Here is a 13655-nt window from a genome sequence, read left to right as displayed (position 1 = left end):
CCTTAAATTGCAACTTAACTAGGTGTCTTTACCAGAAACAGCAACTGAAGTCAGATGTCATTGTTATGACAGCTGCATGGTGACTGCAGCACAGGTACACTGAAACAGGGAGAGAAAACTCCACCCAACAGCATTCATCTGGTGATAATGTTACAAGCAAGAGAAGGTTTTCTCTGGGTTAATTTAGAGAAGCATCTAAGCATCGTTCAATGAAAGCAGTAATACGAACATAGCCATCAGTCCAAAATTCAACAGCACCATTCAAGCCAGCGTTGACACCACACATTCTGCCCACTCCGTTTCCATAAGCAACAGTGGGAGTTTAATCTCACTGTGAAATCAATTTTGCTCTCATGCTTGTAACCCCTTTGTACAGTTAGAAACATGAGCCGGGAGCAACTAGTTGCCCTTCCACAGTAGCATCCAGTGGTGTCCTCTGGCATACTTTAGCATATTACTGCTCACAAAGCACCATACGGAGAAGTGTTGCACCCAAAATGACAAATGTGAGAAAGTCAACAGAAAACCCTTAACGAACAAGAAGTGCCATAACCACGGAGGAGAAATTGATGATAAAAAAGGAAGAAAACACCAGGAGGCCCGGGAAGAGAGCACGCCATTTCTGGACGAGATTTTCTAGCAAGCTGCCTAGTTTGCAAAGCGGCTCATTTTTGGAAAATGGGTAAGAAATGAGACTTCGCATTCCAGATGCTTTTAACTGGCTGTTATTCCCTAAGGACTTGCTTACCTGCGGAAAGACATCTTTGCTGGATGAATGGATTTCTCCACTCTCAGGCTCAACCGCTTGTGATGGACTCTGCTGGGTTTCTGCAACAGAAATTTCCATGTTAGCGGCGGCGGTGGCGGTGGCCCACCCCCTTCCTAGACTCTGTAAGGCCCTTCCAACCCCCCCTCCCCCTCCCCAGCACACTCCACACTAGCTGATAAAACGTATCCCCATTTGCTTTACAGTGTCTTCACAGTTTCTAAACATTTTTTAGACTTGTCACAAATGTTAGCAGACAATGTGCAACAACACAGCTGAAGTAGAAGTTTAAAGCCATAGTGCAGCCATGTGTAGATAAAACTAATGCCACTCTATGGCTGAACGAGAAACAGGGAACGGTAGGGCATGTAAACTGTACACCGTCGGTGCAAGCTGGTGAATAATATTATGCAAGAATAAAACCCCTCAGCTCAGCACTACGTAGCTGGTATTTTCTTTGTATCCTGTCTATACTTCCCTCGATAAAAACCTTAGCCAATCACCTGTAGGAAACCTCAACAATTAAACTTAATCCTGTGTCAAATATACAACGGAAAAAAGCTTGCTTTAAGAAAATAATGTCAGAATTAGAATGGCTTTGGAAGAAAACAGTTTTAACCTTGAACCATTTCTCCTTCGCTGAATCAAGCTGTTCATTCAGAACTAGGAGGAACAAGTATTTCACTCAGTCTCTGAAAGACAGGATCAAGAGATCTTGTCCTGTTAAACCTAACTAAGGAAAAAAAGGTCACTATAAAGACTTACCAAAATTGTACTTATTCAAAACAAAGCAGCTCAGCAAGTATTACTTATTTCACCCTCAGTCTGGTGCCAAGCAAACAATAGAAAAAGGAAAATAATGGGGCAAGAATCGTCTGCAGGCAATATACCATGGAAGCAAAGGGCTTATGGTGGGGGGCGGGCAATGCTCTGAAGTCCCACTTAATAATAAACAATATGGGCCTGCCTGAAAGGAAAGGACATAACCTTTCTGACTCAAAATTGCAAATAAACTGTAGCAGAGGTCATACCAGGGCACACAGTGATTTCCTCCTCAGCGTGATCCTCTGTGGCAATGTCTGGGTTCTTCGTATTGTCCAAGGGAGTCAAGGCAGAAATGCTGCCAAAACACAAACACACAATAAATCAAAGCTACAAAGTACTCGGTGAAAGGCCGGATGGAATTCTGTAAGCTCTGCTTATTCAAAGAGGGTAGCAGGAGAGAATGCAACAAGAAGGAAAAAAAGTGTCTCAAAAAAAGCCTGCAAACAATTTGCCTCCCAACATGTCCTAAAAGAAATGTGCAAAAGGAAGGCTGTTTACTGAGATCTGTAAATGTTTCTTTGGTGTTTTTTTAGTCCTGGTCACAGGAATACGCCAGGTAGCAAAACAGCCATATGCTTAGTAACTCCTTAAAGCAGAACAGAGGAGTGATCTTTTTTGACAATGAACGTTTCATGATCCATATTTTACTGATCAGTTTTTTCTGTATCATCACTACACTCAGAAGGCAGGAATCTTGACACAATTCAAAGTTTCTGTTTAGCAAAGACTTGCCAACATGAAAAGAGCATTTTTTTTTTCTTATGCTACATTCAACTTTGCCCGATTCCTCTCATTTCCACTTTCCAGCAAAGTCACGTCTCCATGTCATAAGAGAAAGAGGCTAAGCTACTACGATATAACCATCCTTTCCTACTTCCCGTGAGTTCTGTGTAGTTCTCTTGCTGGAGCGATCAAATATGCAAGTGTATATATAAAAAACATAAATCCCAGTAATGACTAAAGAAAAGAGTTACTAAATTAAGCAGACAGAAACAGTCCTTGCCAATTTATGATAAATAAGAAAATTCTAACGGAAAATCACGTGACTTCTCTCACTCTTTAAATAAAATAAAACTACTAATAAATATTAAATAATCATTTAACATAACTGTTAATAAAACTACTTTAAACCAGTTGTTATGAAGCCAAGCTCCATGTAAACTATCAAGATTTACATCAAAAGGCCTCATGCTAAACAATGTGCTACGACCTTCATAAAACAGGCTAATCAACTTGAAGTCCTCATGCATTGCTTGCTACATCAACTATCTCTCGGTAACAAAACATATAACCATTTATTAAAATCTCAATCTCTGTCTCTCAATCTGTACTTGGCATAAGCTAGGAAACAATAAAGCTGAGTGGCCCACGGAAAGCAGCAGAGGAAAATGTCTTTGGAAGAAACCATTTCCAAAATTACTCCAGAAGCTGAAGAACCAAAGAGCATTTGAAACCTACTAACTTGGGTGCCGTGCGCCGTCCAGCACGGGGCTCTGCTGGCAAAGGGCCACTTGCCAGATGGCAGCTTTTAATGTGCACAAGACCGAGAACAGCATGGCTATGGTTAGTTCAAGGCAGACGGACTTTCTGATGAAATTAGATGTCACAGTATGGAATGGTCAGCCTTGATCCCAGAGGTCTGATGAGGTCTGGGAAATTGGAACAAGCCTTAAGAGATTGATGGTTTTGCATTATGACCATTTGAAATGTAGATAAATGCCATCCAGAATTAGGGCTTTTCCTTTTAAATGCTAGCTAATGAATACCTCCTAAACAATGTCACAGTGAAGAAACAAGAGGGGTTCCCCCCCCCTCCTTTGCTCTTCCCCATTCAGTCCCTCCTGACAATAATGGTGACAAAGAAACTGAATATCTCACACACCTCCCAAAAAAAACCCCATTACTATAAAAAACAAACCAACAAATTCCTTGCGTAATTCTGTACATATTATTCCTTCCTTGCTGCAGGGTGGGAAGAAGAGTTATCACATCAGTTAGTCTGCTCCCTCATTCAGCATTCAGCCAAAATGTTGTTAGATCAATGAAAAGAGGATATCAGGCAGTGAAAAACTGGTGGCCTCATGCCAAGGCCATTTAATTATAAGACCTGGGAAAACAACCTAAGAATTAAGTGGCTTTTCCCAGCAACTTCTGATTGAGCACAAATATTGGAACTTTCCTGGGAATTTATTTCATGAAACATTCCCTGACCTGTGCCATCTCCTCAAATAGCCTTCATTTTCTGAGCTTGCACATTTAATTCTTGCTTTACGAAGCTTCTAAGAAGCAGACTTCGAAGAATATATCCCTAGAAATGGTCATCTTGCTATTCCTGCTAAAGAAGGTACGTAACAGTGACCCAAATGTAAAAAGTAAGCAGCAGCTCCCTGTCCTTCTGTTTCCTTTTTCTGAAGGAAACAGACTTTGAAGCTCCCAAATTACATGTGTCACTCGCTCCTACCTTATTTGGGCTTCCAAAAACACTGTTGTCTCAAGGAAACAAATATTAGGATGATTTTCTTAGATTCCTCTTCTATTCTTTCCATTTCATACCCATGCACATGTGTGCGTGCACACACAGACGCACACACAAAAACCATGCCTACACACGGACTCTGAATTTATTGCTGTCGCTATTCCCGAAAGCCTACTGCTTTGAGCAATGTCAAATTAAATCATCACATTCTTTTGGCCAGGAGCTGTACTTATGAAAAAAAATCTTTGTTGCAATGGATACGTTTTCCTTTATATTTTAAAGAATGGGGCACATTTCCGATGGCTATTCTCTTCTGCTGGACCATACATGCAATATAGGTAGTCTTGCTTAGTAACCATTTTGGTTATCACAGAATCAACAGTGATGAAATATATCTCCTTGCCTTTGTGTAATCTGCACAGGCTCCCTTTCTTCAAGCATATCTTCTGCAAACAGCACTTGGGAAGCCTAAGAAGAAAAAACGTAATTATTATTTGACTATACATTATATTATTTTTTCCCAATATTTTATTAAATTTTATCAGGGTAAGGGAAAACAAGGATCATTGTGGATAGTGGAATTCGGGATAAGGTTCAGGGAAAGGTTCAGGGTGGGAATGGGTCCAACAATGGGGTTACCCCCAATAACATTCCACGCTTTAGCAAGCAAACTATCGTCCGGATACAAGTGTTCAACAGGGTTAATATAATAAGTAACTGTGGTCAACAAAAGTAGCAAATATTATAAAGCATATCAAATAATCAAAAGAAAAGGTCAATCATCTTAATAAGTTTCAGTTTTCGTTAACTCATTTTGCTAGCCACTGATAAAAATTTTCTCATGTTTTAAAAGAGACTGAGTCTTCTTTCTCTTTAATCTCTAACGTTAATCTGTCCATTTCTGCAGACTATACATTATATTATTGACTATGTTTACAAGTAGTCCTCGACTTACAGCTGTTCATTTAGTGACCGTTTGAAGTGACTCACAAAAAAGTAACTTATGATCATTTTTCACACTTACCACCCTTGCGGCATTCTCCGTGGTCACATGATCAAAATTCAGAGGCTTGGCAACTGACCCATACTTAACAATGGCTGCAGTGTCCCGGGGTCGTGTGATCACCTTTTGTGACCTTCTGACAAGCAAAGTCCACGGGGAAGCCAGATTCACTTAACAACTGGGTGACTAAGTGAACAACTGCAGTGATTCACTTAATAACGGTGGCAAGATTCACTTAACAAATGTCATGCTTAGCAACAAAAGTTTGGGGGCTCAACTGAGGTCGTACGTTGAGGACTACCTCAACTATTACACATCTAAAGAGACCCAAAGATCATCTGATTTCAAAATCATAAAAGTTAGAAGAAGAAGATCCCAAAAGGAAAAGATCACCTCCTTCAAGAAGCTGGGTCTTTTCCTGGGAGTTATGGCATACATTCTTATTCCCCTAGAACAGTGATGGCGAACCTATGGCATGCGTGCCAGAGGCGGCACTCAGAGCCCTCTCTGTGGGCACACCTGCTGCCACCGCTGCCAGCTCGCGCAGGTCCATTAGGCCACTGCTGGCGCCCGGAGTGGCAGCCCCACCCAGCACAAAGGAGGCAAAACAGCTGGCTAGCAAGCTCGAGTAGAGGTGGTAGAGCACGCCCCCCATGCGCTCGCTGGCCTCTGTGTGTGGGGGCTGATGGTATCAGGCAGCAGCCGCCCCCACCTCGCCTCGCAGCAATGGCACTCCCGCCCTACCCCCTGCCTCACCCTGCAGGACGAGCCTCCTGCCTCCTGCCCACTGCCCCACCCACCAGAGACCCCCTGGATCTCCCCCAATCCTGCCACCCCCACCCCCAACCCCGAGGGCACCACAATGCTGATGCAGCCCTGGCACTTTGCAATAAATAAGTGGGTTTTGGGTTGCGGTTTGGGCACTCGGTCTCTAAAAGGTTCACCATCACTGCCCTAGAAGTGTATTTAAGGAGGTCTCCTTCAAATCAAATTGCTACAGGGTCCTAATAAAAGCTAGAAGAAACTAGATAACCACCATAACTAATTTCCCATAATTAAGTTCTCATCAAGGAGATCTGCTTAACAACCAATACCAAAAAAGAAAGCAGTACAAACCAAGAATTGCAGCAAAGAAGGCAATGCTCTGTTGGACAAGTTGGGATAATAATCATGACAAGAGTTTGTTCTCATGAAACCTAAACTCAAAAGTTAAATTCAGAAGCAAGGGTGTTATAAAAGCTAACTCTGAAAAAGAACCAATCTGGAGAACTAATACATTTCAGATATTGAATGCATCCCTTTATTGTCTAAAAGAGAAATACAATCTTGCAAAATGTTTTGTGAGTATACCCTGAAAAATGAAGTCCACATCAGAATTAATCAGTTGGAAATAAAGTTGACAAATGGATTATCATTTCATATCTACAGACATTAGTGAGAAACTAATTGTACTAAATGCATATTCTGAAAAGTAAATATGTTCTACTATACAAATTTTAAATGAAGTGGCTTTCTGGATTTGAGAATTCTTCCAGGGCCAGGTGCTAAATATTTACCTATCTGTGTTTTTCTACAGGCAAAGCTTTTTGGTGTAAAAGAATAAGAAAACATTCTGAGAGTAGAAAGCCAGAATCTCTAGCCTGAGAATGTCACACTCCTTAATTCTGACAGGCCTTTAACCTTATTCTGCTAAATTTGTGATTATGTTTTTCCATTCTCTTTTCCCAATCTCCCTACTCCCACCCGCATTTACTCTTCCCTTTCTGTCTTCTTCCTACGTCCCCATATTTTTTTTGTCAATCTAAGCAAACATACTGTGAGTTATCCATTTTGGGTGAAGAATATGGTCCTAACTACAAGTGAGGACAAATGCTATTACACATAATCTCCTTCCTACTGTTTTTCAAGAGCAGAGTCAATACTATGGGAAAAGCTTGCAAACACTGCTTAAAGGGGAAAAGGCAAATAGCCCTAGGACCGTGAGTAGACTCAACAAGTATACTTTTCCAGTGTGTATGTGCCATCAGGTAATATATTTGAATCCTGGCACCTGCCTAGATTAGACCCTTGGCAAGATTTTTCGAAAATGGTTTTGCCTTTCCTCCTTCCTAGGGCTGGGAGAGAGAATGATTGGCGCAAGGTCACCCAGTTGACTTTGTGCCTACGGTGCCTTTGTGCCTATAGAAATCACAGTCTTTTGGCTTCTACCCTGAGGCCTCTACATCAAACTGGCCTTTCCTTTGCACTTTGCAAAGAACCGCCTCTTATATTCTTAAGATTGTAGAGTAGATGTTTAAAATACAATACAAATGACCACCCCCAAATTTATCTTTCTCAGTTCCTTTTTTTAAGGGAACATGCTTATTCAGATTCAGAAGATCTTAATGTTTGTTCAATCAGTCCTAGAAAAGAAATTAAGAAACTGACTTGCTTCCTTTACAAGAAACAGCCATAATAATTATTCTTAATGTTAAATTAGATAGATTTGAAGCCTCTTGTCCCCATACCAAAGCATCCCCCTCTCTCTCTTTGAAATAATTGTCCTCAATCCAGATGATTAAATTCCTGGAGACTAAAACATATGAAGAACAGTTGCAGGATTTGAATTTGGCTAGTCTAGAGAAAAGAAGGACCAGGGGGGACATGATAGCAGTATTCCAATATTTGAGAAGCTGCCACAAAAAGGAGGGAGTCAACTTATTTTCCAAAGCACCAGAAGGGGGCTGGACTAGAATACCTCCAAAGTCCTTTCCAGCTCTATTCTGATTGATTGAATCCCAAGCAGCTGCCCATAAAATGGAGGAGAGAATGGAGAATTAGCATGATGAGAGTATTCGCAACAGTTTCATGGGAATATTATTTTCAGAAGAAGTCCACAACTGCTGTCACTCTGGACAACAAATAAGAAAAATGTTCCCCTATGTCAACAGAAGTATATGCTTCTTCCTGAAGAACATATGGAGCTTGAAAGAGTCACTCAAGCACTTTAACCATTTTAACATAATTTCATGTAATCACAGTGAGCAAAGAATCACTAGGGAAGACCGGAAGAAACTGTAGCTGTTGCCTTCATGAACCATTTTGCAAGTGAGCAAATGCAAGTATCATAGTTAAATAGGCTTGCCACTAATGCAAACCACCCGAAAAAGGACCTTGCAGATTTTACACTGACAACTTATTCAGCTATACTGTAGTAGTAACAAGTGGCTCAACCAAGCAGCTGGCTGATAGCATCTGCTTGGACTGAACAACTAAGGAGACACGTTGGCACTTTAAATACATTAGTGCTTCCACTACTGTCAACACAAAGGGCACTGAAACTGTGACAAAGTATGCTGGTAGGTAATTACAACAAAGAAAAATACGATGCTCAAATGAAGCTTAAAACATGGAAAGTAACCTTTGAATTATCTGCCCACTGCTTCCATGTTCTATTTCATGTGGAAGAAAGAAAAGCAATGTTAAAAATTACCTGTCGCGAAGCATATTGTTAGACTTGGCTGCCTTCCCGCCTTTACTTCTCTGTTCTACTATTATAAAGTGCTTTTGTGTCTATTTACAAGTGAGGACTTAAGCTTTTTGCATTTTAATTGTATTTTCAAGTTTCCCCAATTATGCCATTTGTCTCTTGTGGTCCTAAAGCAAATTTTAAATGTCAAGACCATTATTCCCCAACTTGAGCTGCATAAAAGGCTCAAGAATTCAGCAGTGATGGAGGTTTTCTGTGCATTTCACTTGCCAAAATACATTCCAAATTAAACATGGTCAGAAGTTCCAACAAGAGAACAGAAAGTTTGACCTTAAACCATTCAGGTCAAATTGCCAGCTTATCGTAAGTGAGTAAAGAAATTGGGCACAAAGCCAACTGTTTCTCTTTGCAGGTCATCTTTAAGGTTGTTTAAATATAACCACTTTGGATCCAAGTCTGTGAGACCTAAAGCACAAACTGTACTGCTCCTCCATTTCTAAAAGAAAATGCAGACGTGACAGATTTTCCTCAGAATGTTCAATATTGTAAGGTTGAATATAAATATCACAAAACAAGTTAAGTATCTTTCCATCACCAGGGTAAACAATCAAATATACCGTACTCGAAAATAGTAACAACAAGGTTCAGCTTCAGTCGGAAGAAGATAAAGTTATACAATGATCTAGCAGCGAAGTCATTATGAAAAATGAGGGTTGAAAAAGGCTGACACACATTAAAATACAACAGGAATAAATACTTCATCTGACTAGCAATGGGTTTAAGACACGGTGGTGACCGAAAGCTGCCTCTTGCCCCTGAAGAGAGAAAACCTGACACCTAGCGGCCACTCAATATATATTTAAAGGATACTTTCAGCAAACGAAACCAAGATTAAGCTTAGTTCTGGCCTCACTGCATAAACTTTGACAACTAAAGAGACTATGAAGTTTTCCTGGATAGGCCTCGTTTTTTTGTCCTATAATACAATGAATGAAAAAGGACAGTGCACTGCTCAAAAATGCAAAGCAGAAACACAGAGGAAGCATGAAAGATTGATAGGTTTGAGAAATGTAATAACTCCAAAGGACAAAGCAATAAAACAAATTCAATAATATAAATTAAAATTTCAGCTCAGACTAGCAAAAGTTCACAGCTGAAAACAAACCATGTTCCACCACAACTGTCCGAATATAATACCATACAGATTCCACATCTTGTTGATTCTAACAAATGCAACATAATCTAGCCCAGTGATGGCGAACCTTTTAGAGACCGAGTGCCCAAACTGCAACCCAAAACCCACTTATGCATCCTCGGGTGCCGGGTGGGTGTGGCCCATTGGCTGGGTGTGGCCAATTGGGTGAGCGTGGCTGCGGTGGTAACAGACTGGGTGGGACTAAAAAGTTCAATCAATCAATTCCAACTTTGCAAGATCTTTTTTTTTCTCGCGAGAAGTTGAAATTGACTGATTGATTGAACTTTTTTTTTTGCACATGGTGGCAGAGACCTAAAGCGAAAAGGTTTTATAAAACCCAGATGAAGGCCTAGGACTGGGGCGACGGCGCGCGTGCCCACAGAGAGGGCTCTGAGTGCCGCCTCTGGCACCCGTGCCATAGGTTTGCCACCACTGATCTAGCCATTATTTTAGCAAAACCCCTTGATCAGCAACCCGGAGCATCAGTTTATTCTACAGTGCTGTGCATTGGTGAATATAATTTTATTTACATTGTAAAAACTAAATTAGTATATAGGTAGTCCTCGACTTACAATCCTTCGTTTAGTGACCGTTTGAAATGAAAAACAGCACTGAAAAAAATGACTTATCACTAATTTTCACACTTACAACTACTGTCGCATCCCCATGGTCACATGAACAAAATTGGGAAGGTTGGCAGCTGGCTTGTAATTATGGCAGTTGTACAGTTGTGATCATGTGATCACCATTTGTAAACTTCCTAGCCAGCTTCCCACAAGCCAAGTCAAAGGGGGGGAAAGCCAGATTCACCGAATGACTGCATGATTCACTTAACAACTGCAGGGATTCGTTTAACAATTCTAGCAGAAAAGATCATAAAATGGGGCAAAACTCAATTAAAAAAAATTATCTTGCTTAGCAACAAAAATGTTTTTGGCTCCATTGTGATCATAGGTCAAGGACTATCTGTACTCTTAAAAACAGATTTTCAGAGGACTCTAATGGCTTCAGAACCCTTGAAGCATCACTGGATAGCATTCAGCACAGCAGTTGGCAATTTACAGCTCCCAAACAATTCTCTGTGTCCCCTAGAATTCCCTCTAACCTTACCTTTACTGCTGAAAAATCAATAGCATAATTTCCTGCCATTCTGATCTAAGAACGTGCACGCGGCAAAATGCTTAGCCACTCTGCTCTTTTTGTTGTTTTGTTGTTTTGATCCATAATTCTCCAGGTAGGGCAAACTTACCTGAAGAGAGCTGCTCGCTGGTTCATCTCCACACTCAGAGTTTCTTCCCTCTGCTACATCCTGCGCTGGATGTTTGTAAAACTCTCCATTTACTCGGGAAAGGAGCCAGGCCACGTTATCGGGTTCCTTTTTCTCATCCAGGTCTTCCCCTTCTTGATCATCAGTATCTTCTCTTTGTCGTGATGTTTCCTCCTTTTTTGCAAGTTTACTTTGTCTCAGGGAACATGAATTAGGAACAATCGGTTGCCCAAATGGCTTCTTCAGCAGGAGCTGCCGCTGAGCCTGTTTCAGGCTTTTCTGGTACACCTCAAGCTGGCACATGATGACTCGAGTGTATCTGTTAGGATCTATTCCTTTGGGGCAGAACGGAACGCCCCAATAATAGTGCACCGCATCCGGTTCTTCACGTTGGCATTTCTCGTCAGTCCAAGGAAGTGTGCAAGTGGGCAGGGCGCTTTCTGGCAGGCCAGTCCTTTCTACAAGCTCAGCAGACCCACGTGTATTTTTGCCGTGCTCAGCCTGATCTCCGAACTCAGAAGGACTTCCGTCATGATCAGAAGGACTCTGCTGCTGGACGTCCTTCTGTAGGGCTCCTGGGCAATCAACATGAAGGTTTTCTTTTAAGTAATTTGGGGAATGTTTTATTTCTTTATCTGCTGGTGTTAGAAGGCTGTTCTTTTCCAGAAAGAGCCTCCGGGGTGCCAGCTGCCAAGACCTCCGAGGTCTTTGGGGAAAGGTGGGACTTTGGATAATAGGTAACTCCTCTTCTGCACTATGTGATGCATCACTGGAGCAGGTCCCAGCCGGTGAGGAAGGGCCTGACCTTCCAAAAGGCTGGCTGTCCCCTGAAGATACAATTATGCTAGAGACTAGCGAGTTTTCAACTATGTCCTGGCTTAACCTCGTCAGTACTACCAGGGGACTCTTGGTGACATCTGTCTGCCTGTTCTCATCAGCTTTGTCACTTGGAAAGAGGGAGCTGCACTTGGAGCAAGGAGACTCAGAGCAAGGTGGCGGAACTTCAAGGAGCCGAGAATCCTCTGCTCCAGATGGGGGGGTTTGCACTGGAGACACTGATGCCTGGGAAAGGAGAGGCAAAGGCGCTGCAGCAGCAGAAAACTCAGAAGGCTGGCAGCTCTATGGGAAGAACAAGAGCAAACAGAAAATGAAAATGATTCGCATGTATGTATATATGTATTCTTCTAATTATTAAATCAAATTGACTGCTGTTCTACACAGTAAAAAAACATAAATGACACTTCCACATTAATCTGCTGGGTGATAGCCAACGGTGAAATTAGATATTATGCATCAATAAGTCCATTAGCACAGTAAAGCTTAACAAATATATTTGTTATATTTGCTCTCTTGTCAGATGCTTTCTCTAAGACTACGATTCCAAGTGAAGTTTACATAAGCCAGCCTCGGAGAAAAGTCATTTTTGAAACCTGCAGGGCAAAAAAAAAAAAAGAGTAAAAGGAGGACATCTCTTCTACTTACACTTAGGCTCTCAGCAATGGCTTTTCTCAAAAGTTCTTCCTCTTCCTCCTCTTGTGAATTTAACTGTCTGGCTTCTTGCTCACTCATTTTTAAAGCCAAGGCAAACTGTTCATCTTCCGACATCTCTGAGAAGATTAAAATAAAATTATAAATCATGATTAAATCATGGACCCTTAATTCTTATACCTGAAGGAGCCTGAAGACTTTCAGCTTCAGAAGGGGAAAAATTATATAAGAACCATTAAATAGGAAATTATTATAGTGTATACTCTCAAAATTAGAATAAGCAGTGCTAAACGTAGCATAATACATTCTGAAAAATATCAAATAATTGAGCCCAAGTCAGGCAGTTAGTTAAAGTTCTTACAGCAATCATAACTTTGACTTTTTAGATACATTCATCATAATGAAATATTTTATCATATAATCATACGGCAGAAGCTCTATTTTGTACTTTCGCATCCAACATATAAATCAGAGAACAGAGGAAAATAGCAGACTGTGAACACAAAAGAATGCTTTAAGAATATCTTACAGAATAACAGAGTGAAACCTTGGAGGTCATCTAGTCCAACCCCCAGCTCAGGCAGGAAATCCTATACCATTTCAGACAAATGGTTGTCCAGTCTCTTCTTAAAAATCTCCAGTGTTGGAGCACCCACAACTTCTGGAGGCAAGTCATTCCGTTGATTAATTGTTCTGTCAGGAAATTTCTCCTTAGTTCTAGACTATTATGTAATATATATAATACATTACATATTATATGTATATAATAGTATAGTTCTAGACTATAATATATATAATATATAATACTATTATATATTACATATATATATTATATATATTATAGTCTAGAACTATACTATTATATACATATACATTAGTTCTAGACTATTGGCAAAGCAGGATACTTCCTTCCTATTGAAAAACTTTTAGCTAAAATAAATCACATACTTTTTCCTTCAAAAATATAAAGTGGAACAGTTCATGTGCCAAGTTCTCCAGAATTTGTAGTAGGGAAGAAAGAGAGAAAATAATACCTTGGAGAATGCTGATATTATTCTGTTCAGAAAAAAAAATCCACTTAGAAAAACTGCAATACCCAAGTAACATTTAGCATGATTTCATAGGTGCTACTATCTACTTCCTAGCTCTAGCAAGATTTTCCAGAA

The 13655-nt window shown here is 40.6% G+C and overlaps 1 protein-coding gene across 1 annotated transcript; it reads right to left on the bottom strand.

Moving 5' to 3' along the window:
* Positions 1-748: 748 nt before the first annotated feature.
* LOC107300317 (BRCA1-A complex subunit RAP80-like) lies at positions 749-12606 on the bottom strand (the record flags this gene model as incomplete). Its single annotated transcript, XM_015829652.1, has 5 exons — positions 12484-12606; positions 10984-12120; positions 4471-4535; positions 1798-1886; positions 749-828 (listed from the first exon to the last, which is right to left on the bottom strand). Coding segments are annotated over exons 1-5 (1494 nt in total), but the record flags the coding sequence as incomplete, so codon positions are not given.
* Positions 12607-13655: the final 1049 nt, after the last annotated feature.

The sequence above is a fragment of the Protobothrops mucrosquamatus genome, unplaced genomic scaffold (assembly GCF_001527695.2).
Source record: "Protobothrops mucrosquamatus isolate PMUCROS unplaced genomic scaffold, P.Mucros_1.0 scaffold6661, whole genome shotgun sequence".
Classification (NCBI taxonomy): Eukaryota; Metazoa; Chordata; class Lepidosauria; order Squamata; family Viperidae; genus Protobothrops; species Protobothrops mucrosquamatus.
The sequence above is the reverse complement of the archived record's forward strand: the minus strand, read 5'-3'. Positions and strand labels throughout refer to the sequence as shown.